We start from the raw sequence: 25,492 nt of genomic DNA, 5'->3' as shown, positions 1-25,492 counted from the left end.
AAGTGAAGTTCAGCCCGGAGAGGCGGAGGCAGGGAGGTCAGCAAGGAGGCTGATGATGCGGTAGTCAAAATGAGATTCGACAACTGCCATTTGGATAGAGAGGAAGATTTCTCTCTCCCCCCCAAAAAAAGACAACTTGGTCTTCAGTGTTCAATTACTTTAGGAGGAAGTACTGTGAGTGTATTATGGCTTAACTTTTTTTGTCCTGCACAATTTTTCCTTTTACCCACCACTCAGTAATAGGCTACCTGACAAAGGCAAAAAGAGACGAAGCCCCTGGCAGACTGGGTGCAACATTAAGCAGGAGGATGGAACCTTTACTCAAGTAAGTTCCAAGAAATGAAATGATTCCTCATTTCCATTATTTTCTCCACCTGTGGCCTCAGACTCATTAGACATGTGTGTTCAGGGCAAAGTCGTTTTCCCATAGAAGAGCTAAGCACCAATACAGTCCTCTTAACTGTAAGCTCAGCGTAGGCAGGGAATGTGTCTACCAACTCTGTTGTGTTGTATTCTTCCAAGTGTTTAGTGTAGCGTTCTGCACAAGGTAAATATATCAAAATATATCATTAGTAGATTGATTACAACCTGCTGAGGGGGGCTTGTTTACATGAGTTGCCTCCAATTCTCTTACGACGTCTTCCTGAGTTCTCTATATTCTGACTTCTGCCCCCTCCTCTCCTTTGAAACTGCTATCTCCAAGGTCACCAGTGACCTCTTCCTCACCAAATCTAATGGTCTCTATTCCTTCTGGTCCGCCTTGGCCTCTTGGAAGGTTTTGACACTCAGGACCACCACTTCTCCCCAAAACACCATCTAATGTTGTCTTCACTGACACTGTCCTCTCTTGGTTCTCCTTCTTCTCTTGGCTGGTCCTTCCCAATCTCTTTCACTGGCTCTTTCTCTGCCTCCCGTGCCCTAACTGTTGGTGACTCTTTAGGCTCAGTTCTGGGTTCCCTTCTATTCTTAATTTACACTTCCTTCCCTGGGGAACACCTGCCTTTAACTACCCCCTCTACACAGATGATTCCCACATTGTTTTCATCATCTTCATCAATGGTATTTATTGAGCGCTTAGTGGGTGCTAAGCACCATACTAAGCTCTTGAAAGAATACAGTACAACAGAGTTGGCAGATATGTTCCCTGCCAACAAGGAGTTTACTTCTACCTCACTAGCCCGGACCTCTCTTTCCATGTGATCTTGCACCTCCTCCTGCCTCTAGGACATCTCTATAGGCTTGTCCTGCTGGCAGCTCAAGCTCACCTTGGCCAAAATTGAACTTGTCATATTCCTTCCCCAGTCCTTTCTCACCTGCTAAGTTTCCTGTGTCGGCTAACTCCATTATATTGTAGTCTCCAGGTGCTTATTTGCTTTAGGTTTCCTCTTATCTCTCTGGCTGCTCCCTCTCAGTCTCTTTCGAGGGCTCCTCCTCTGCCTCCCACTCTCTAACTGCGGGAATCCCCTCCAGGCTCAGTTCCGTTCTTCTGTTCTCCACCTACACCCACTCTCTTGGAGAATTCATTCACTCCCACGGCTTCAACTACCATCTTTATGTGGATGATTCCCAAATCTACCTCTCCATCCCCTATCTCTTTTCTTCTCTGAAGACTCACATTTCCTCCTGCCTTCAGGACATCTATACTCGAGTGTCCCACCGATATCTCAAATTTAACATATCCAAAATAGAATTCCTCATCTTCCAACCTAAAACACCTGACCCCTCTCCTACTTTCCCATCACTTTAGGCAGCACCTCCATCTTCCCTGTCTCAAAAGTCCATATAATCTTGGCATTACCCTTGACTCACTTCTCACATTCAATTCACGTATTGAATCTGTCACCAAATCCTGTTGGTTCTACCTTCATAGCATCTCTAGATTAGTCCTTCCTCTCTTCCCAAACTGCTACCAAGCACTTCTCATATCCTTCCTTGACTACTGTACTGTCCTCCTCACTGGCTTCCCTGCTATCTGTCTCTCTCCTCTCCAGTTGACAGTAATAATAATAGTAATAATGATGATGGCGATATTTGCTAAGTGCTTACTAGGTGCCAAGCTCTGGGAGAGATGCAAGATAATCAGGTCCCACACAGGGCTCACAGTTCAAGTAGGAAGGAGAACCAGTATTGAATCCCCATTTTACAGCTGATGGACCTGGGCACTGAGAAGTTAAGTGACTTGCCCAAAGTCACAGCTGATTGGTATGTGGCAGAGCTGGGATTAAAAAGCTAGGTCCTCTGACTCCTACGACTACACTCTTTCCTCTAGGCCACTCCGCCTCTCTACTTCCCTCTCTACCCTGATCATTTTTCTAAAGTACCCTTAATTCCACAACTTCCCACTCCTCCAAAACCTCAATGGTCGCATATCGACTTCTGCATAAATGAAAATCTCTTCATTATTGGCTTTAAGGCATTCAGTCAGCTCTCCCCCTCCTACCTTAACTCACTGATTTGCTACTTCAACCCAGCTCTCTCACTTTGCTCCTCTAAAGCCAACCTACTCAGTGTACCTCGATCGGGCCTATCTTGCTGCCGACCCATCACCCATGTCCTCTCTCTGCCCTGGAACTCTCTCCCGCTTCACATTTGACAGACTCCCACTCTCTCCACCTTCAAAGCCTTACTAAAATCACATCTCCAAGAGGCCTTCCCTAAGCCCTCATTTCCCATATCTGCCCTCCCTTTTGTATCATTTATGAACTTGCGTCTGTATTCCTTAAGGACTTGATATTCAACCCACTCCCAGCCCCACCTCACTTACATACATTCCCAGCACACCATAAGGTAGAGGCTTATCAGCTCTTTAGAGCTCTTAAGTATTTATACCCATCATCAGCACTTTTGTATATGAAGTGTATTCAATTGTACATTAAATTTTATTTATTTTGTTTACTCTACTTGTAAATCTTTACCTCCTCTGTTGGTGTGTAAGCTCAGAATGTGTCGTTTCTTTGTTTGATATTTCCCAAGGGCTTAAAGACAGTGCATTGAACACAGTGGTTCTGGCAGAATTGTGTACTTCATCTGGAAAGACTTAAAGAGAAAGGTGAAATGCCTGAAATCTGCAAAGTCATGAATCTTTATTACTGTTACCACTGCAGTTTATGCTAAAACTACAAAATGCATGACTTTTGGGGAAAAAAATGTTATTCTTCATTAATTTTGCTTCATTCTTAGGCCAATATTTAGGGCTGAAATTTCAAAGCATCTCTTCTAAAATCACCTACCGTTGAAAAAAATTTCTGGCATAAATTTGATTAGATGACTAAATGTCTGGGTTTGGAGAATAATTTTAAACTGTCAACTTTCATAATGGTCCTGATCCTATTGGCCGAAGGGGTATTGCTTCATTTTGGAAAGTACATTCATTCTTTTGTATCATAAACATCCATTTATAAATTTTTATCTTCCAAGGTCTAAATGATTTGTTCATAAACCAAAAGAATAAATGCACCTCCAGAAAATGAAGTATTTGTTTAGTCTTCACAGGCAGGACTTTCAGCAAAAGATAAGATACCCAAAAATGAAGTTTTTTCTCAACTTGAGTCTGTAAAAGAAAAGGCAGAAACTTAGAAGTATTATTAAATCTCCATTGAGGTAAAACCTTGCTTTTTAAACTTCTGTGGCAGCTTGGATCCCTATGTATTTTTAGTATACTTGTCATAACAAACCAGAGAGCAAAATAAGAATAGACAACCCATTTTGTGGTTCAGCCCTAAGTGAAGAATGAATAATTACATTGAGTATCAGCGAATACTTAGAAAACACACAGTGCACGGAGGGAAAAATATCGTGGTTTCTTGTAAGGGAAAATGATAAAGCCCCATTAATCTGCTGAAGTTCTTCTAAAGGGTCAATAAACATGGATAGAGGGGAACCAGCGTACTTTGAGTTTTGAAAGGCCATTTACAAAGTTTCACACCAAAGGCTTTCAAAAGACCTGAATAATCTTGGGATTGGAGAAAATGTTCTGTCACGGCTAGAAAGCTGGCTTAAAAATAGGGGAAAGGGGCAGGGATAAATGGCCTCTTTGCAGGATGGAAAAGATTAAATGATGGAATCTGTGCTAGGAGCAGTTTTATTTACTATCCTTATAAATGGTTGGGGAGGAGAAATGCATGTGGGGAAATCTCAAAATATGCAGATGACGATAGGCTCTCCTGGGTGGTGAAATTCATTCATTCAATAGTATTTACTGAGCGCTTACTATTTGCAGAGCACTGTACTAAGCGCTTGGAATGAACAAGTCGGCAACAGATAGAGACAGTCCCTGCCGTTTGACGGGCTTACAGTCTAATCGGGGGAGACGGACAGACAAGAACAATGGCAATAAATAGAGTCATGCCATGAAGGAGGTGATCAACCTCATAAAACTGAGTGAGTGGGCTAAAAGATGGAAAGATGAGCTTCGGTGTGGGCAAGGAGAAGGCCATGCACCTTCAGAAAGATGATCCAAAATGCAACTACAAGATGCTGCTCTCAAAGCTATCTTTGACTCCTTAAATAATTGACAATGAGGCAGCTCCCACAAAGGTCAATCAAATGTCAGGCATCATCAGGAAAGGGATCAAAACCAAATCCAAAGATATTATGTAAAGCCTTGGTGCCTTCTCACCTGGAATACCGTGTGCAATTCTGACTGCTCACTGCAGCCTAAGAACAGTATAATAGAAGTGGGGAAGATAGAGAGAAGGCACAGAGATGATCTGAGGAATATGAAGAAGCTTTTCCGAATGAGAACAGGGCCGGTCCTCTCGTAACTCAGGAACTGCATTCTTGCAGAACCCCATATGAAGAAAAACTCACACTGAAGTGTTTGCCCATTCTGGCAGCAGGGGTCTTGGATCACACATTCTGGCAGAGGTGGCTGTATTTTAATGTAGAAAGACTTAGACAGGGAAGGGACAGAGTAATATCAGTTATTGTGTTGGTTAAGCATTTATTATGAGCCAAGCCCTGTACTAAGCTCTGGAGTAGATACAAGATAAGCAGGTTCCACATGGGACTCACTAAGCAGGAGAGAGAACAGCTACTGAGTCCCCATTTTGCAGATGAGGGAACTGAGGCACAGAGAAGTTGGAGGACTTACCCAAGGTCCCACCAGGTCCTCCGACTCCCTGGCACATGCTCTTTCTATTAGGCCACCCTGCTTCCCTGAACATGACTGAAGTCTGCTAAATCGGGAAGAGTGTGAATAGGTCAACAGCTATTCACCAAATCCCTGAAGTTCAGAATGAGGGGACATCCAGTGAAGCTTGAAAATGATAGATTCCAAACCAACCTAACAAAACCCATCTTCAGAGGTGAACATAGGGTAAAAATATGGAATATGGAATTCTTTACAGCAGAAAGTTGTGTAGGCAGAAAATAACTGTGAGTTCAAGAAGAGTTTGGGTCAGTCAGCCGACTGAATTTATCGAGCACTTACTGTGTACAGGGTAGTGTACTAAACACCTGGGACAGTTCACTGTAACAATATAACCGAGACATTCCCTGCCCACGCTGAGCGTACAGTCTAGAGGACGAATTTACAGTCTAGAAGGTAAATTCTTGGGCATGTAAAGGAGAAAAGTTAGGAATGTTAAATGACACATCCTTAAAAATTAGGATGGATGTCCAGGAAAGTAACCTTCACCTGGTTCCCGTAAGCCCCTCGTTGACACAGGCAGAAACAGAAGACTGAGCTGTATGGACCATTGACCTGATCCAGCAATGGGCCTAATTTTGGGGCAGCATCTTTGAGTTCTTCCCTTTCCTCTGTTGCATTGGGAGTCTCCTCCCTACAAGAAGATGCTAGAGGCAGCCCAAGTCCTCCTGCCGCTCCCCTGAAGTCAGAAAACCAAGGCCTACGATCCGGTCTACGGGCCACAGCCATCCACTCCACCTGGGACTCCCATCTGGCCTGGCTCCAAAGCAGTGGGGCGAAGCAACAGCCCCACATTACAGCTCTGAAAATGTTGGGAGGCCGGAGGCTGCTGTTGTGATTCTTGTGACAGTCGCGCTTCAAAACACTCAGTCCCAAGCCCTGGGGAGCCTTGGAATGCTGTAACTTCAGTCAATCAATCAATTGATCAATCAGTGGTATTTATTGAGCGCTTACTATGTGAGGAGCACTGTAGTAAGTGCTTGGGAGAGCACAGTACAACAGAATGAGCAGACACCTTCCCTTCCCATAATGAGCTTACAGTATAAGTCCCGGTGTTTTGCAACTATTATTGTATTTATTGTTGTCCTTGACTTGTCACATTACCTGTTGGTTTTTCTTATTTCAATATTTCCTTCTGGGTTTGTTGCCAACCTCCTTCCCTTTACCTCTTTATTCTTCAATCATGAACCACTTGGAGCCAGGGATCATATCTGTTTCTTGTCTTTGTATTTTTCCTGACATTTAGCTCAGTGTTTTATCTGCCTTAAGCACTCAATCACTTTGCCCTCTCCTACTTCACTCTTCTGCTCTCCTACTACAACCCAGCCCACACACTTCGCTCCACTAATGCTAACCTACTCACTGAACCTCGATCTCATCTATCTCACCACCGATTTTTCACCCACATCCTGCTTCTGGCCTGGAATGTCCTTCCTCTTTGGAACCAACAGAAGATCACTTTCCCCACCTTCAAAGCCTTACTGAAGGCACATCTCTTCCAAGAGGCCTTCCCTGACTAAGCCTTCATTTCCTCTTTTCTCACACCCTTCTGGATCACCCTGATTTGCTCCTTTTTTTCACCCCTCTCTCGGCCCCAAAGCACTTATGTACTTATCTGTAATTTATTTGTTTATATTAATGTCTGTCTCCCCCTCTAGACTGTAAGCTAGTTGTGAGCAGAAAATATCTATCAAATCTGTTACACTGTTCTCTCCCCAGTGTTCAGTAAAGTGCTCGACACACAGCAAGCACTCAAGAAATACAATTGCTTGATTAATTCCTTTGCTCCAAGTAATGAGCCGACGAATGAAGAAGCTTCCCTGCAATATTAATTTCTTTTTTTTCTCTTTTAGGTCCAAACAGAGAAGGCTGCGCTTTATGAACGCACAGGTCAAGTCGACCAAATGGGAAATGGGAACAAAAGAAAATTGAACATTTCAAAGCCCGACAAGAAAGAGATCCATTTCCCAGAGCTGCCATTAACAGCCCAGTCAAAGGAGCTGAAAGGAATTGAAGGTAGAGCTTTGTGTTTCATAGAAGTAAAATGAAATTCCAGGGCATTATTTATATAATAATAATGATACTGATGATGATGATGATGGTATTTGTTAAGGTCTTACTTCGTACCAGGCACTGTACTAGGCGCTGGGATGGATACAAGTAAATCAGGTTGGACCAAGTCCCTGTCCCATATGGGGCTCACAGTCTCAATCCCCATTTTACAGATAAGGTAGCTGAGGCCCAGAGAAGTGAAGTGACTTGCCCAAGGTCACACAGCAGACAAGTGGCGGAGGTGGAATTAGAACCCGTGACCTTCGGACTCCCAGGCCTGTGCTCTATCTACTGTGCCATGCTGCTTCCGTTTATATGGAAAACAGTGGAAGAGGAGACAGTGTCACGTAGTGAAAAGAGCATGGGACTGGAAGTCAGGAGACCTGGGTTTACGTCCCAGATATGCCAATGGCCTGCTGGGTGTAGTAGAGGAGAATCTTTTTTTATTCTGCTTCCTCCTCTAGAATCTAAGTTTCTTGTGGACAGGGAAGGTGTCTACGAACTCTGTTGTCTTGTACTCTCCCAAGTGCTAAATACAGTGCTCTGCACTCAGTAAAAGCACAATAAACACGATTGATGGACTGATTGAAAAGCCAATTGATTTTGCTGGGCCTGTTTTCCTTTTTGTAAAGCGATGTTAAGATTGACTGTGAGCCCTGGGTGGGGCAGGGACCGTGTCTGATCTCATTACCTGGAATCCACCCCAGGTGGATTATTTAATAAGTAATAAGAGCTTATTTAATAAGTGGCATAATTATTAAAGTTGTGATGCCAGGTGATTCAGGACTTTTAAGTAATTGTATTTTCTCATTTACAAATAGGAATAATAATAATGATGATGGTATTTGTTAAGCGCTTACTATGTGCCGAGCACTGTTCTGAGCGCTGGGGTAGATACAGGTTGCCCCACTTGGGGCTCACACTTTTAATCCCCATTTTAAGGATGAGGGAACTGTGGCACAGAGAAGTGAAGCGCCTTGCCCTAGGTCTCATAGCAGACAAGAGGCAGAGCCGAGATTAGAACCCACGTCCTTTCTCAAGCCCGTGCATATGTCACTGGACAGTTATTATAAATAGAGTTACCTAACTTTTAAAAGAGAAATTTTTAATTAGTACAACCTTTTGGGCAAAGGCAAGCCATGTAGGTGTTGGAACGGGAGGCCTGGTTTTGATTCAGCCCATGACCTGGGACCAATTCATTGGCACATCACTGCCTGTCTCCCCCAGATGAAAGGGGATGAAGTAGTTTTTCACCTTATTCCAGGTGGGTCCTGAATTCGTTTGTTAACTTTTAGGGGATTATTTAAAAGGAAAAACGTCTTTTAACCTAGAGGCTCGGAATTACATTTGATTTCTTTGCAAAACGCTGACATCTAGTGAGAGACTATTTAAACTGCAGGAGTGGCCCACTGGACCATTTCATGGGACTTCAATCAACAGGAATGGTGACAGTCTTTATAGTAATTAACCAATCAATCGGTCAATCAGTGCTATTTATTGAGCGCTTACTGTGTGCAGAGCACTATCCTAAGCGCTTGGGAGAGTTCACTACGGCAGGATTAGCAGACACGTTCTTTGCCAATAATGACTTTACATTAAGCAGCCTACTGTTCATTCGTTCATTCACTCAATCGTATTTATTGAGTGCTTACTGTGCACAGAGCAGTGTACTAAGCGCTTGGGAGAGTACAATATAGCATAATAACATAATATAATGGCTCAATAGAAAGAGCACGGGCTTGGGAGTCAAAGGTCATGGGTTCTAATACCGGCTCCTCCACTTGTCAGCTCTGTGACTTTGGGCTGTCACCTAACTGCTTCAGTTACCTTATCTGTAAAATGGGGATTAAGACTGTGAGCCCCACATGGGACAACCTGATCACCTTGTATCTACCCCAGTGCTTAGAACAGGGCTTGGAATATAGTAATTGCTTAACAAATATTATTATTATTAATAACAATAAACAGACACATTCCCTGCCTATAGTGAGCTTACATTCTAGAGGATCAGTTTACAGTCTAGAGCATGGCACGGAGAGCTGAGAAAAATTAGCCAGGTGAGAAACAGATGTGGTCCCTGATCCTTCAAGTGTCCCCAGTCTAAAAATAAGATGTGGAGGGATTTGATGATGGACACGATAAGAAAGACAAAAAGATATAAATACAAAAGCAACATGAAAGACCAATCTCAGCGTCCAACCAGCCTGCGGGGAAGGAAGACCAGCAGGGGCATGTGGGTGCTGCCTCATAGGTTATTCAGGGGCCAGTTAAAACCAGATCTTCCCAGGGCTCTAAAATGTGTAACAGCCATGGGCTGATGATAATGAAAATAATAGCAATTATTATTAGCAATAATAATGATGATGATGATGTTTGTTAAGTGCTGATGAAGCATCAAGCTCTGTTCTAAGCACTAGGATGGATTTGAATTAATTAGGTCAGCTGCAGTTCCTGTCAAACTCTAATTAGGAGGGAGAACAGGTACTGGTGCAGCTTAAATCCCTCATGGCCTCTCAGGCAGAGGGCATATAGAGAACGGTGACCATGGGTGACGCCGTGGAAACGGACGAGGTTCTCAGAGCTTCGCTCAGCTAGGAAGGGTGCTGATTCATAGCTCTGATTAAGCAACTACTCTGTGCAGAGGACTGTTTTCTTGGGAGAATCCCGTAGACTTAGTAGAAATCATTCCCGCCCTCCAAGTGCTTACAATCTAGTGAGAAAGGGAGAGACATCAAAGTAAATTTCAGATAAGAGGAAATAATAGTGCGTAAAGATTTGTACCTAAGTGCTAGGGGAGACTGGGAATTCTAAAGTGCTTAGATGGCAAAGAGGTGCTGAAATGGCAGCTGGTGATATAAAATGGAGAGATTAAAAATCATTTAAGGAAGGGCTCCTGAAAAAGAGAACTGATTTCAGAAGGGCTTAGAGGCCAGGAGGAATGGTTGCCTGACAGATCAATCAACTGTATTTATTTTTTTACAGTATCTGTTAAGCACTTACCGTTTATCAAGCTGCGTTCTAAGCACAGGAGTAGATGCAAATGAATCAGATTGAACACAGTCCTTGTCCCACATAGAGCTCACAGTCTTAATCCCCGCCTTACAGATGAGTTAATTGAGGTACAGAGAAGTTAAGTGACTTGCCTAAGGTCACACAGCAGACAAGTAGTGGAAGCGGGATTAGAAACCAGATCCTTCTGACTCCCAGGCTCCTGCTCTATTCACTAGGCCACACTGCTTCACTGAGTGCTTACTGTGTGCAGAGCACTGTACTGAGTGCTTGGGAGAGTATTCATTCATTCAGTAGTATTTATTGAGCGCTTACTATGTGCAGAGCACTGTACTAAGCACTTGGAATGTGCAAGTCGGCAACAGAGACAGTTCCTGCCATTTGAGGGGCTTACAGTCTAATCGGGGGAGACAGGCAGACAAGAACAAGAACGATGGCAATAAATAGAGTCAAGGGGAAGAACATCTCATAAAAACAATGGTAACTAAATAGAATCAGGGTGATGTACATCTCATTAAACAAAATAAACAAAATAAATAGGGTGATAAAGATATATACAGTCGAGCGGATGAGTACAGTGCTGAGGGGGTGGGACGGGAGAGGGGGAGGAGGAGAGAGAAAGCGGGGAGAAGAGGGTTTAGCTGCGGAGAGGTGAAGGGGGGGGTAGAGGGAGCAGAGGGAAAAATGGGGGAGCTCAGTCTGGGAAGACCTCTTGGAGGAAGTGAGTTTTAAGTAGGGATTTGAAGAGGGGAAGAGAATTAGACTGTCTGAGGTGAAGAGGGAGGGCATTCCAGGACCGCGGGAGGATGTACAATAAAACTGAGTTGGTAGACATGTTCCCTTCCCACAATGAGCTTACAGTCTAGAGGGATGTGAAGGGAGAGGGAATTCCAGCCAGAAGGAGCAGTGTGAGAAAGAGGTTGGAGTTTGGAGAGACAAGAGTAAGGTACAGTGAGTAGGTTGGGAATATTAAATTGGTAATTATTAGTATTGTTATCATTGTTGTTAAGGAGTGAAACAGTAGGCAAAGAGACTGAGAGGGACGGTGAGAACTTGGAAAAACTCTTTCATAAAAACCAAGATTAGATAGTATTTCCAGGAGGCAGGAGTGGTCCTCAGTGGTAACAGCAGTTGAAATGTCAAGGAGGATTAGGAAGAAGAACAGCCTGTTAGATTTGGCAAGAAGAGTGTCATCGGAGCCCTTGGAGACAGGAGTCTCAGTGGAGTGAAGTGGGGAGGAAACATTGGTAAAAGGTCAAAGAAGGATGTCGAAGGACAGGGAGCGGATGGAGCTGCGTACACAACCTGTTCGAGGACTTTGGGTAGGAAAGGGATGAGGGAGGTCGGGTGATAGCTGGACTTTGCAGAAAGGTCCAGAAAAAGGTTTTGAAGTTAGGGGATGAAGGCAAATTTGAAGACAGGCAGAAAGAAGCCATCAGAGTGAGCAGTTGGAGAGGGAGGTCTTGGGGAGAAGAATAATAGGTACAGGGGTTTTTAGAGAGGATGGGGTTGGAGTTACAGATGAAAGGAGTAGATTTTAAAAGCAGGTGAGAGATCTCTTGAAAGATGGTTGAAAAGGATGAGCGAGTGAATCTTGGCTTGAGAGGGAGCTGAGAAGGTGAGGGAGATTTGGGAGAATTTAGGCCTAACGGTTTCGATTTTGTTACCATAATTGGCAAGTCAACAGAGGCAAGAGAGGGGAGGTTTGGTCACTGGGAATCTCAGGAGAGAGTTAAAGGCCTGGAATAACTGATGGGGGAAAATGGGCATGGAAATTGATGAGCCAGAGAAAGGGTAGAGTGTAGCAAGTCAGGAAGAATTTGAGACGACCAAATTTGGCTTATTGCCTGGATTTCTGGCAATAGTGCTCCAGAGTATGGGTGTAATAATAATAATAATGATAATGATAATTATGGTATTTAAGTACTTAGTATGTGCGAGGCACTGTGCTAAGCGCTGGGGTGGATACAAGCAAATCGGGTTGCACACAGTCCCTGTCCCTCATGGGGCTCACAGTCTTAATCCCCATTTTACCAATGAGGTAACTGAGGCCCAGAAAAGTGAAGTGACTTGCTCAAGGTCACACAACACACAAGTGGCTGAGCTGGGATTGGAACCCATGACCTTCTGACTCAGAGGCCTGTGCTCCATGCATTCATTCATTCAGTCATTTTTACTGAGCAGTTACTTTGCAGAGCACTGTACTAAGCACTTGGGAAGTACAATACAGCAATAAAGAGAGACAATCCCTGCCCACAGTGGGCTCATAATCTAGATGGGGGGGAGGGGTAGTCTATTCACTACACCATGCTGCTTCTCCACTGAAGGCCATGCACTATAGATATGATCCAGGTCTGGATCCAAGGTCCCTATCAGTCAATTGTACTTATTGAGTACGTACTGTGTGCAGAGTACTGTACTAAGCTCTTGGGAGAGTACAGTATAACAGAGTTGGTAGACACGTTCCCTGCCCACAATAAGCATACTCCATCCTAATCCTCCTTGACTGCTCAACTGTCTTTGACACTATCTACCATCCCCTCCTCACTGACACTGTCCTCTCCTGTGACTTCTCCTATCTCTCTGGCCGTTTACTCTCAGTCTCTTTCGCGGGTTCTTTTTTTTAATGGTACTTGTTTAACCCTTACTGTATGCCACGTACTGTATTAAGCACTGGGAGTGATACAAGATAATCATGTTGGACACAGTTCACGTCCCACATGGGGCTCACAATTTTAATTCTCTTTTTTCAGATGTGGGAACTGAGACACAGAGAATTTAAAGTGGCTTTCTTGCTTGTCACAAAGCAGGCAAGTTGTAGAGCCGGAATTAGAACCCATGGCTCCTCCTGTGCCTCGAACCCCCTAACTGTGGGAGTCTCTCAAGGCTCAATCAGTTCTTGGTCCCCTTCTGTTCTCCATCTATACCCTCTCCCTTGGAAACTTCATTCATTTCCACGACTTCAACTACCATCTCTATGTGGATGATTCCCAAATCTCCCTCTCCAGCCCTGATCTCTCTCCTTCTCTGCAGTCTCCTATTTCCCCCTGACTTCGGGACATCTCTATCATGGGTGTCTCCCCAACACCTCAAACTTAGCATGTCCAGAACAGAGCTCCTCATATTCCCATCCAAACCCTGTCCTCCCGCTGACTCTCCCATCACCATAGACAGCACCACCATCCTCCCTGTCTCGCAAGAGTGAATAGGCTGGCATTAGAGGAGTGAATTGTTGAAGCTGGGTTGTAGTAGGAAAGCAGCGAGGTGAGTCCTCTAGACTGTAAGCTCATTGTGGGCAGGGTGTGTATTTGTTATATTGTGTTGTATTCTGCCACGTGTGTGCCCTGCACACAGTAAACACTCAATAAATATTATAAGCACTCAATAAATATTATTGATCGAATGATTGATTGAGATAGGAGGGGGCAAGGTGATTGAGTGCTTTCAAGCCTATGACAGGGAGTTTCTGTTTTTTGCAGAGGTGAATGGGCAACCACTGGAGGTTCTTGAGGAGTGGGGAAACAAGGACTGAATGTTTTTGTAGAAACATGATCTGGGCACAGAATGTAGAATGGACTGGAGTTGGGAGAAACAGGAGGCAGGGAGGTCAGCAAGAAGACTGATAGGAAAAATGGTTGGATTAACAAGGGAGCAGTTTGGATAAAGAGGAAAAGGGTGGATTTTAGTGCTGTTGTGAAGGTTGATCTGACAAGATTTAGTGATAGACTGAATATGTGGGCTGAATGAGAGAGATGAGTCATGGTTAACACCAAGGTTATGGCTTTTGAGACAGGAAGGATGGTGGTGCTGTCTACAGTGATGACAAACTCAGTGGAGGGAAGGGTTTGGGTGGGAAGACAAGGAGTTCTGTTTTGGACATGTTAAGACTGGGGTGGTGGCAGGACATTCAAGTAGAGATGTCTTGAAGGCAGGAGGAAATGCAAAACTGCAGGGAGAGAGAGAGATCAGGGCTGGAGATGTAGATTTGGGAATCATCCTCATAGAGGTGGTAGTTGAAGCCATAATTGTGAATGAGTTCTCCAAGGAAGTGGAAGTATATGGAGAATAGAAGGGGACCCAGAACTGAACCTTGAGGGGCTCCCACAGGTAGGGATGGGAGGCAGAGGAGGAGCCCATGAAAGAGACTGAGTTGCCGGAGAGATGGAAGAGAACCAGGAGAGGATATTGTCAGTGAAGCCAAGGTTGGATAATGTTTCTGGCAGAAAGGGGTGGGCCACAGTGTCGAAGACAGCCAAGAGGTCGAGTAGGATTAGGATGGAGTAGAGTCAGTTGAAATGGGCAACAAAGAAATCATTTGTGGTCTTTGAGAGGGCAGCTTCTAGGGAGTGAAGGGGCGGAAGCCCAATTGGAGGGGGCCGAAGAGAAAACCGAAAACAGCGTATGTAGACAACTCTCTAGAGGAGTTTGGAAAGGAGTGGTAGAAGGGAGATGAAGTGATAACTGGAGGGAGCTGTGGGGTTAAGGGAAGGCTTTTGTACGATAGGGGAGATGTGAGCATGTTTGAAAGCAGTGGGGAAGAAGTCATTGGAGAGTGAACATTTGAAGATGGAGGTCAGGAAGGGAAAAAAAGAGAGGCAGGTGAATTGATAAGGTGCAAATGGGTGGGGTCAGATGCTCAGGTGGAGGGGGTGGATTTTGAGAGAAGGCAGGAGATCATCTCTTGAGATACTCCTGGGAAAGATGGGAGAGTTGAATAAGGGACAGGAGGAGGGAGGGACTGGAGAGGAGCAGGGTAGATTTTAGGGAGATCATGCCTGATAATTTTAATTTTCTCTAAACTAGGTGGGCCAGATCATTAGGGGCAAGAGATAGAGGAGGCAAGAGGACAGGGGGTTTGAGAAGGGAAGTCAAACATCTGGAACAGCTGGTGAGAGCAATGGGCATGGGAGTCAGTAAGGATGAAGAAATATTTTTGCTGGGCACAGGAGAGGACAGAATTAAATTATGCAAGCATGAACTTAAGGTGGATGAAATTGGCCTGATATTGAGATTTCTGCCAGTGGTGCTCTGCAGCTCGTGCCCAGGAGTGAAAGAAGTGGACTGTGGAGGTGATCCAGGGCTGTGGGTTAGTGGTACGAGATTGACAAAGGGATAGGGGAATGAATGTGTTTAGTAGGGAGAATGGTGTTGAGGGTGTCAATTTGCTCATGAAGAGAAGAGAGCTTGAGAATGGAGGCTAAATGGTATGATAACTTGAGAAATTGGATGGGGTCAAAATATTGGAGGTCTCTGAAGAGAAATAGGACAGATTTGCAGGGAGGAGGTATGCAGGAGAGAAGGCAGGTGAGGAGGTTGTGGTCAGATAAAATGATTTCAGAGTTGGTGTACAGTGACTAGAGATGATGAGATTGAGTGTTTGTGTGTCCAAGTTGGTGAGTGGGGGAGGTGGGGTGGAGCAGGAGATCAGAGAAGTTGAGGAGTGATAGAAAGCGGGCAGCAGAAGGGTCGTCAGGAACACCTTTGTGAATAATGAAGCCCCAAGGATCAGTGAAGGGATTGAATAAGAGAGAAGGAATGTGAGAAAAGAATTAAAACTGCTACCAAGCACTTATCCTATCCCTCCTCCACTACTGCATCTGCCTTCTTGCTGACCTCCCTGCCTCGGGTCTCGCCCCACTCTAGTCCATTCTTTTCTCTGCTGCCTGGTGATTTTTCTAAAGAAATGTTCAGTCCATGTTTCCCCACTCCTCAAGAACCTCCGATGGTTGCCTATCCCCCTCCGCATCAAACAGAAACTCCTGACCTTAGGCTTTAAAGCACTCCCTTCCCCTTCTTGCCCCCTTCTACCTTACCTCCCTGATTTCCTGCAACAACCCAGAACACTCACTTCACTCCTCTAATCTGTATCATTAACTCATCTTTCTCACCATCAACTTCTCACTCATGGCCTGTCTCTGACCTGGAACGCTATCCTTCTTCTTATCCTCTAGATGATCACTCTCCCCATCTTCAAAACCTTATTGAAGGCACATCTCCTCCAGGAGGTCTTCCCCAACGATGCCCGCATTTTCTCTTCTCCCACTCCCTTCAGTATTACTCTTGCACTTAGATTTTCATCCTATTTTCACCCCTCCCTCAGTCCAACAGCACTTGTGCGCATATCTGAAATTTTATGTATTTATTCACATCAGTGTCTGTCTCCCCCTCTTGACTGTAAGCTTATTGTGGGCAGGGAACGAGTCTCCCAACTCTGTTACAGTGTACTGTTCCGAGTGCTTAGCACAGTGGTCTACACAGTAAGTGCTCAATAAATCTGATTGACTGTTTGATTGGTGGAGTGAGGTAGACAGAGAGACAGGATGGGCTAGAGGATTGAGTTTGGCAGAGAGGGAAAAGTTGAAAGAGTGGATTTGTGCATCGAGAGAATTGGGCAGAGAATTCAAATGGGGCATGATGGCCCTGGAGAAGTGGAGAGAATCTAGAGATTGATGGTCTCTGTTGGTAGAGAGGAGACGGTTTTACTGGGAGTGCGATGGGGGCGAGAAATCAAGTTAGGGGAAAGCAGGAGAGACAGCATGGTATAGGGGAAGCAGCCTGGGATGGGGTAGACCCAGTTTCTAGTCCTGGCTTTGCCACTCGACTGCTGCGTGACCTTGGGTGAGGCACTTAACCTCTCTGTGCCTCAGTTTCCTCATCTCTAAAATGGGCTTAAAATATCTGTTCTCCCTCCCACTTAAGTGAGCCTATGTGTCACAGGGGCAACATGTATGTGATTAATTTGAATCCACCCCAGGGCTGAGCTCAGTGCGTGGCACATGGTAAGTGCACATTGCATACTATGATTATTATAAGGTTGTGGGTGGAGAGAGGGATTTCAGAATTGATGAGGTTAGAGATGGCACATGATGAGTGATGAAAATCAGCATCTGCCCAAGTTGATGAGTGAATGAGATGAGATGGGGCAGGAGGTCAGTGGAATTGAAGGGAAGAAGCGGGTGCCCGGAGGCTCATCAGGAACATCTACATGGATGTTGACACCCTCCCCCCTGCCCCGCCCCGACCATCCCAAGCAGCAGTGGAAGGGAGAAGCAGGAGAGACGGAAGGGGAGAAAGATGTCAAATTCATGAAGAGCATTGGAGGAGGGGCTGGGAGGGAGAGAAGGTGACAGGTGGCTATAACTACTCATGCAAGTGGGTGGTAGTGGCAGATGACATAGGTTTCATAAGGAGAGAAGGCAAACGGTGGAGGCCTAGGGATGGTACAGAAGCAACATTGGAGGGTGAGAAGTAGGACATCTCCCCCTACTTCTGGGAGATGGGAGGGAGAGGGAGAAGGTGATTGGGAGAGGGCAGCAGCGGAGTTTAGATCATCTAAGGGGGGCCTGGTCCCAGGGATGGTAAGGAGGAAGAGTGGTTGAGTCAGAGACCCAGTTAAGGAGGAAGGAGAGTTTCCCCACAGTGGAGTAGGGTGTCCACAGCTTGCATTTAGACAGGGTTGTGGGGTGAGGAGGAAGGAGAGGATGGGAAAGGGAATAGCTTGAAGGGTTTTTATCTTTTTTTAAATGGTGTTTGTTTAGCACTTACTATATGCCAGAACTAAACTGAACTAAAGATTCAAGCTAATCAGGTTGGATACAGTCCATGTCCCTCTTGAGGCTCACAGTCTAAATGCCCATTTTACAGATGAGATGACTGAGGCACAGAGAAGTTGTGTCTTGCCCAAAGTCACACGGCAGAGCCGGGATTAGAACCCAGGTCCTCTGACTGTTGAGATGGATTGGATGGGAGTGAGCTGACAGGTTGCAATGCTGGGGAGGGGCGGTTTGGGATAATGGTGAGAGAAGTGGGGAAGGGAGATGGGGAGCAGAGAGAGGGGTGAGGGCTGTCAAAGTGAAGGCCTGTAGCACCCTGTCCTTGATCCCAAGAAACCACTGTTCCTGGCCTAGCCTGGTGTAACCACAGCTTTCCAATCCCTTGTCCCGAGTGACCACATCTTCCGATCCCCGGTCTGGAGTGACTACAGCCTCCAGGCCCTGGTCCAGAGTAAGCACAGGTTCTCAGCCTTCTTAAGGTTGTGGAGTGTGCCCATGTAACTGCTTGAGACAAAGTCAGGCTGATTTATTTGGTTCTTTTCCTACCAATGTAGGAATCACACACAGAAATAAAATGGAGAGCAGGCTGTTAAAGGCTCTTGGGACTGTTTCTGGTAAAAAAAAAAATCTCCTATCTTTAGTATATTTTACCTCAGGATTCAGAACTTTGTTTCCAGTTCTTTTCAGCAGTGATTGACATAAACTGAAAAACTGAAAGTGAAGGGGCTTTTTCATGCCCCTATAAAGCCCCTAATAAAATCTCTGAGAAAGAAAATAAAGTAATAAAGAGTAATTGGTCTGTCTTTCTGTTAAGCTAAACAGATAAAGGTGCTGAAACGGGAGCTGAAGAAATCAGATATAGCTAAAATACCAACTTTACTTAATGTGGATCAGAATCAAGAAAAACAAGAGGTAAAAAAGTGCTGAGAATTTATTTGTTGATAATGAGGTTTTGTTGAAATCTAATGATTCAGTTCTGCAATTTAATCAGTCCCACTTGAAAAACTGGTTAAAAATCCAAAAATTATGCCTCTCTGAAAACCAGGAACTCGTCTACATTTTCTGAGATCAATAAATTACCAGTGGATTCATTTAGAAGCCTAATTATAGTTCTAGTAGTGGGCAGCAATTACCAACCTAATTATAACTGAAGAGTTATTATACCGACTCAGAACATACATAATACCCAAAGCAAAAATACATATATGCACTTCGAATCTCGGAAGAATAATTTTAAGAATTTAATATCAAATATGATTTGTATACATATCATATACAAATATATGTATACGTATCACTCAGATAAGTGATAGCAGAAAGCACCCCACAAAATAAATGACCAATAATCTGCAATGTTCTGTTTTCAGTCTCTTCACTTGGATTCACACCTTAGAGGTTTTGTGGGGTTTTTTCCACTTGAGATCCATGGGCATTTCCTTGAACTGTTTTATTAAGAACTTTGCAAGTGAAAATGACCATGAAAACAAGGCTTAGTCAGGGAAGGCCTCTTGGAGGAGATATACCTTCAATAAGGCTTTGAAGGTGGGGAGAGTAATTGACTGTCAGATATGAGGAGAGAGGGTGTTCCAGGGCAGGCTTATGAATCAGAGAAGATAGTACTGTTGTCTACAGGAATGGGAAAGATACTGGGAGGACAGGGTTTGGATAGGAAGTTGGGGAGTTCTGTTTTGGACATGTTAAGCTTGAGGTCTAACCATGACATCTAAGTAGAGATGACCTAAAGGCAGGAGGAAAGATGAAACTGCAGAGAACTAAGTGCTTAATACAGTGCTTTCCCCACAGTAAGCGCTCAATAAATACGACTGAATGAAATACAGTTGAATTAAAGATAGTTCAGGACTGGAGAGGTAGATTTGAGAAACATCCACATAAGCGTAGGTAGACATGGTAGTTGAAGCTTTGGGGGTGAATGAGTTCTCCAAGGGAGTGGGACTATGGGGTGGGGTGAAGACCCAGCAACATCCTGAGAAGACCTTCTCAATTGAGGAAGCAGGCATGAAGACACACTCTCACTAGCCAAGGGGGGGCAAATCTAGGACCCCTGGATGACGAAACACAAGCTGGCTGAGGGTACCCCCAGTCTTTCCTCAGCAGTGTTGGAGGGGAGAAGGTAGTGGGGGGTGGGGAGAGGTTACTCCCAACACCACATTTATTTCCGGCTCCTGCCACTGCAGCCCCATCTCAGCTTAAACCTTTCCAACCCTTCCAGCACAAAGTCCGAGAAGCAAGTCCCCGCTCTATCCCACCGTTTGCTAACTAGTCCTGACCTGTCTCATTAATGCTCAACCATAGCGAGGTTTCATGTCATGTGCCCAATCTGCCATTTTGTTGGCTCACGCAGACCCTGTCAGGTGACTGGTTAGTCATGTACCCCCACTGACCCTCAGGTTTCCTCTCTATAAAGCAGCCGGGCCAGATCTGCCATATTTGATTTTGGTGAGGAGGCCCTATTTTCTCAGCCATATGGGCCCTAGAGCAAAGGAGCCAACGTTTAGCTGTATCACCTGGGCCAAAGGAGCAGGTTTTCTCATTTGACTTTCTCTTTCTGTTTGCTTTATAGAATTCAGGAAATACACAAACTGAAAGGAAGCTGAACATACCAGATGAAGAGTAGAAAGTGCAGTTTCTGGAATCTCTGGGAACCCCAGAGGCATTGTAGAGATATTTAAAAATCCTTTCTCATTATTTCACCTACATACAGCTTTGAGGCCTGGAAAATTCTGCGACATCTTTTATAATCTTTTATAACTAATTGTATTTTACCTAAAGTAGTTAACATTTAAAACGATTCACACTTTGTCTAATTTGAACATTAATTTAAGAAAAGTGCCGGAAAGGTGCAGTCTATCAAAACTGCAGCCTTTATTATGGTTCAGAAGTGGATCTGTTCCACTTTTCTTAACTAGTTCTAATTAGTGACCACCCTTGGGTTTGGTTCAGGTCTTTAAGACTGCGGAAGGTAATGTCCCTGAGGAAAGTTTTGTCTTAAGAAGTTCTGGAACCATGCAACATTGCTGAGCAAACAATAAAGGTGACAGGGTGGCAGTGCCCATTCATAAGTGGAAATATATAGCGAACAAAACAACTCTTTGTCCGTGATGGGTGGAGCGTGGTCCTTGTTCTGGCCACACTCCTCAGCTCACACATCCTTTCAGAATCTCCAAGCAATTCAGGAGGGATCCAGCAGAAGTCTCTGAAGCACATAAGCTTGGTTTTTAGCATGAACAGAGACAAGGTCTTTAGGATGAGAGGAATTTGAAGAATAGGTTTTATCTTTTTTTTCCTTTTTCTCCCCTGAAAAATGAAGGCGGTGTGAGCTAGAAAGATCTCCACCGCATTTAACCAACATTTTCTTTCCATGGGTAAAATGTTATCTGTTTTTCTTTCTCCCTCCTAAAAGTTCCCGTGATTGGATGCTATGAAATGAAACAATAAAATCGTTTTCTCTTTGGCTGTTTATGTATTTATCACGGTTACCTCTAATGTTCACAACCTGTGTCTGGTTTCAGCCCCAGGCACTCAAGCAACTAACTCCAAAAGGCCAATTCTGCTCCAGCCCAGGAAGTTCAGGGTCCCTGAAATGTGACCGAGGACCCGATCGAGAGGAGATGGTCCCATCAGGGGAAATCAGGAAGTTTCCTGGCCCCAGTTTTCTCCCCACTGGCACTCTCTGAAATGTGGATGAACTTCTATCTGCATTCTCAATCATCTGTCCCCAACACCAACAGGGTTATTTGGGGCTTACTCCATGGGTAACAGTGACAATAAGATGGAAATTGGAGGTGGGGCTGCTACTGGACTTCCATGGCACCTCTGACAACCAGAGATGAGTCTCCTGGAGGCAGGGGTGTCCTGAGCAAGCATCCATTCTACCCGAAAGATACAGTAGCTCCGGCATCCCCTGGTCCAATTATTTTATTCAAGATCATTAATTATCATTATGGTGATTACAATTGTTCTGGTGTTCAGTACTGAAAAGTGACAAATGACTAAAAAGATTTACCATGACTATGCTCTTCCAATGTCATTTTAATGCAGGTATCCATTTCCCAACATATTTCACTGCTCCCTAATCTCTCTAGACTAATAGTCAATGAATCGTATTTATTGAGTGCTTACTGTGTGCACAGCACTGTACTAAGCGCTGGGGAGAGTACAATATAACAATATAACAGACACATGCCCTGCCCACAGTGAACTTGCAGGCTAGAGGGGAAGACAGACGTTAATATAAATAAATGTTACGGATATGTACATAAGTATTGGGGGGCTAGGAGGAGGGTAATGAATAAAGGGCAATGCAGAAGGAGTTGAAAAGGAAAAGAGGACTTAGGAAAGGCCTCTTGGAGGAGATGTGCTTCTAATAAGACTTCTAAGGTGGGGGGAGAGTAATTGTCAGATATGAGGAGGGAAAGCATTCTAGGTGAGGGACAGGATGTGGGCAGGAAGTTGGTGGTGAAATGAGCTAGAGGTACAGTGAGAAGATTAGCATTAGAGGAATGAAGTGTGTGGGCTGGGTTGTATTAGGAGAGTAGAGAGATGAGGTAGGAGGCAGGCGGGACGAGGGGAAGGGCTGGTGACTTTAAGGATCTATATTAGGGGTTTCTGTGAAGAAAATCACCCTAGAAACCCAGGACTGCCCCATTTTCTGAAGCTTAATGGTTTTCGAGATGGTGTCTGACTATGCCAATTAGATCCCGTGAGAATCTGTTTGGAATAATGAACTCTGGTTTGATTTGCCTTTTCTTCCTTGGCTCTTGGTGCACTTGCCATGATTTATCATTGCCCTTCAAAGTAAAATTCATCCACCTTTGATCCTTCCCCTTTTTCCCATATTCCACCCATCATCAACATCAGTCAAAATTCTATGTCAAGTCCCAATTTATCAAATTTCAGTACAAATGCACTTTGGGACCTTGGGCAAGTTATTTAACTTCTCAGTGCCTCAGTTACCTCATCTGTAAAATAGAGATTAAAACTGTGAGCCCCATGTGGGACATGGATTGTATCAAACCTGATTAGCTTGTACCTAATCCAGCACTTAGTACAATTCATGGCACATAGTAATGGCACATAATGGCTTAACAAATGCCATTTTTTAAAGAAATGGCTGCATTTCTACTTGGGCTGAATTGTCCATGGTATTCATAGCCTAAGGATTAGTCATTGTATTTAATGAATTTATATCACCTGGTTCTTCTTCATTCCAAGATCACCTGTGAGTGGAGCAACTAATTTTATTAAATGGTATTTAAGTGCTTACTAAGTGCCAGGCACTGCACTAAACACTGGGTTAATAATAATGATGTTATGTTTATTGCTTACCAAGTGCCAAGTACTGTTCTAAGCACTGAACACTGTACTGGGGATAGATACAAGCTAGTCAGGTTGGATACAGTCCCATGTGGGGCTCACACTCTTAATCCCCATTTTACAGATGAGGTAATTAAAGCACAGAGAAGTTAAGTGACTGCCCAAGGTCCCACAGCTGGGATTAGAACCCAGGTCCTTCTGACTCCTAGGCATGGGCTCCCTCCACTAGGCAACTCTGCTACTATTAATTTAAATAGTAGCTTTGGTAGTAAATGAATGGTAGTTAGTGAATAATAGTTAGTTAATGAATGGTTTCACTAACTATAGAAATGGCCAGAATTGATTGAACAGGGAAGTCTAGAATCCAGGTAAGAGTCTGTGTATTGTGATAGAGAGGAAAGAAGAGCAGGGCCACCAGGGCCACCAAGAGCACTGAGCATCCTGCATCAGGCTTGAGTTCGCCCAATCCAAGAGGCTTGCACATGGAAAGCTCTGTCTTGCACATCTGCTGCTCCATCCCTATCTGTACTGATAGGAAAAGCAATGTGGCTCAGTGGAAAGAGCCTGGGCTTGGGAGTCAGAGGTCATGGGTTCGAATCCTGGCTCTGCCACTTGTCAGCAGTGTGATTGTGGGCAAGTCACTTAACTTCTCTGTGCCTCAGTTACCTCATCTGCAAAATGGGGATTAAGACTGTGAGCCTCACATGGAATAACCTGATTACCCTGTATCTACCCCAGAGCTTAGAACAGTGCTCTGCACATAGTAAGCACTTAACAAATACCAACATTATTACTATTATTACTGACTTGGGGTTCCCAGAGCAACTTAACTTCAGTCATTAGCCACACACCCTTGATATTACCCTTGATGCCGTACCCTTTTTCAGCTCTCACATTCAATCTGCCATTAAGTGTGACAGACTTTTCTCCCCAAGATTTCCTGGAGCCACTCCTCTCCATCCAAACCCTGGTCCAGAGAAGCAGCAAGGCGTAGTAGATAGAGGACGGGCCTGGGAGTGAGAAGGTCATGGGTTCTAATCCCTACTCCATCACTTGTCTGCTGTGTTACCTTGGGCAAGCCACTTCAGTTCTCCAGATTTCAGTTTCCTCAACTGTAAAATGGGGTTTGAGGCTGTGGGGCGTGTGGGACAGGGGCTGTGTCCAACCCGATTTGCTTGTATCCATGCTTAATGCAATGCCTGGAGCATAGTAAGCGCTTGAACAATACCACAATTATTATTATTATCATATCCAGTCTTTACTACTGCACCCCAACCCTCACTGATCTCTCCCTCCAGTCTGCCCGGTACAGGCCAGATCGTTTTTATAAATTCTGTTTTGCACAATCTCACACCTCAGAAACCTCAAATAGTTAGCCATTCCTGGCCACATCATGCAGAAGCTACTGACAATTGGCATTAAGGCACTCAGTCATCGCTCTCCCTCCTACTTAGTCAATCCCTTTCTCCCGTTATACCCCAGTCCTTAGTCTTCATTCTTCTCCAGCTGGCCTGCTTACTCTGTCTTGTTCTCATTTCTGCTGCCTCTAACCAAGCAAGCGCTTGTACCTTCTCTTCCAGTGCTTAGAACAGAGCTGGGCACATGGTAAGCACTTAACAAATACCATCATCACTATTGTTGTTATTCTTCCTGGAACTCTCTCCCACTTCAAATCCACCAGACCACAGCTCTCCCCATCTTCAAAGCCCTTCTGAAAGTTCATCTCCTCCCAGAGTCCTTTCTCCATTAATTTTCTCTACTTCCTCTAACTACTGCCTCAGCACGTCGGCATCAACTACACACTTGTTTACTCTCAACCACTTGTAGCACCTCTATACATATCGTTTTACATCGCTTATTACGTAAGCAATCACGCATTTACATATTATCATCAGTGTATTTATTGAGCACTTATTTAATGCTGAACATTGTACTAAACGCTTGGGAAAGTACTTGGTAGACATGTTCCCTGGCCACAGTGAGCTATGTACTTTTCCTTTTTTCTCCTATCTGCAAATTATTTGAGTACCTACTTTCCTTTCTAGGGTTTCAAGCTCCTTGAAGGCAAGTGTTGTGCTTACTAACATTATTATACTCTCCCAAGGACATGTCAATGCTCTGCATAGAGTAGATAATAATAATTACTATTCATAAAAATAATAATAATGGTATTTGTTAAGCAGTTACTAGGTGCCAACCACCATTCTAAGCACTGGGAGAGATACAAGGTAATCAGGGTGTTCCACGTGGGGCTCACAGTCTTAATCCCCTTTTATAGATGAGGTAACTGAGGCACAGAGAAGTTAAGTGGTTTACCCAAGGTCACACAGCAGAGAAGTGGCAAAGTCGGGTCTAGAACCCACATCCTCTGACTCCCAAGCGCGTGCTCTTGCCA

General features: G+C 44.4%; 1 protein-coding gene across 8 annotated transcripts in view; it reads left to right on the top strand.

The window, feature by feature from the left end:
* The window catches only part of CDKL3 (cyclin dependent kinase like 3), an 85,057-nt gene that overhangs the window by 35,121 nt on the left and 24,444 nt on the right, over positions 1 to 25,492 (top strand). For 7 of the 8 annotated variants that reach the window (XM_029051495.2, XM_029051498.2, XM_029051497.2 and 4 more), the window contains exons 10-13: positions 238 to 325; positions 7,003 to 7,165; positions 18,578 to 18,675; positions 20,345 to 21,241. In XM_029051495.2, coding sequence (XP_028907328.1) covers positions 238 to 325; positions 7,003 to 7,165; positions 18,578 to 18,675; positions 20,345 to 20,398 — 403 coding nt within the window. In that variant the 3' untranslated portion in view covers positions 20,399 to 21,241. Of the gene's footprint in view, positions 1 to 237; positions 326 to 7,002; positions 7,166 to 18,577; positions 18,676 to 20,344; positions 21,242 to 25,492 lie in introns of those variants that run through there. The other variant, XM_029051499.2, reaches the window with a different exon arrangement.

Source organism: Ornithorhynchus anatinus, chromosome X1 (assembly GCF_004115215.2).
Source record: "Ornithorhynchus anatinus isolate Pmale09 chromosome X1, mOrnAna1.pri.v4, whole genome shotgun sequence".
Taxonomy (NCBI): domain Eukaryota; kingdom Metazoa; phylum Chordata; class Mammalia; order Monotremata; family Ornithorhynchidae; genus Ornithorhynchus; species Ornithorhynchus anatinus.
This window is presented reverse-complemented; position numbering and strand designations above follow the sequence as displayed.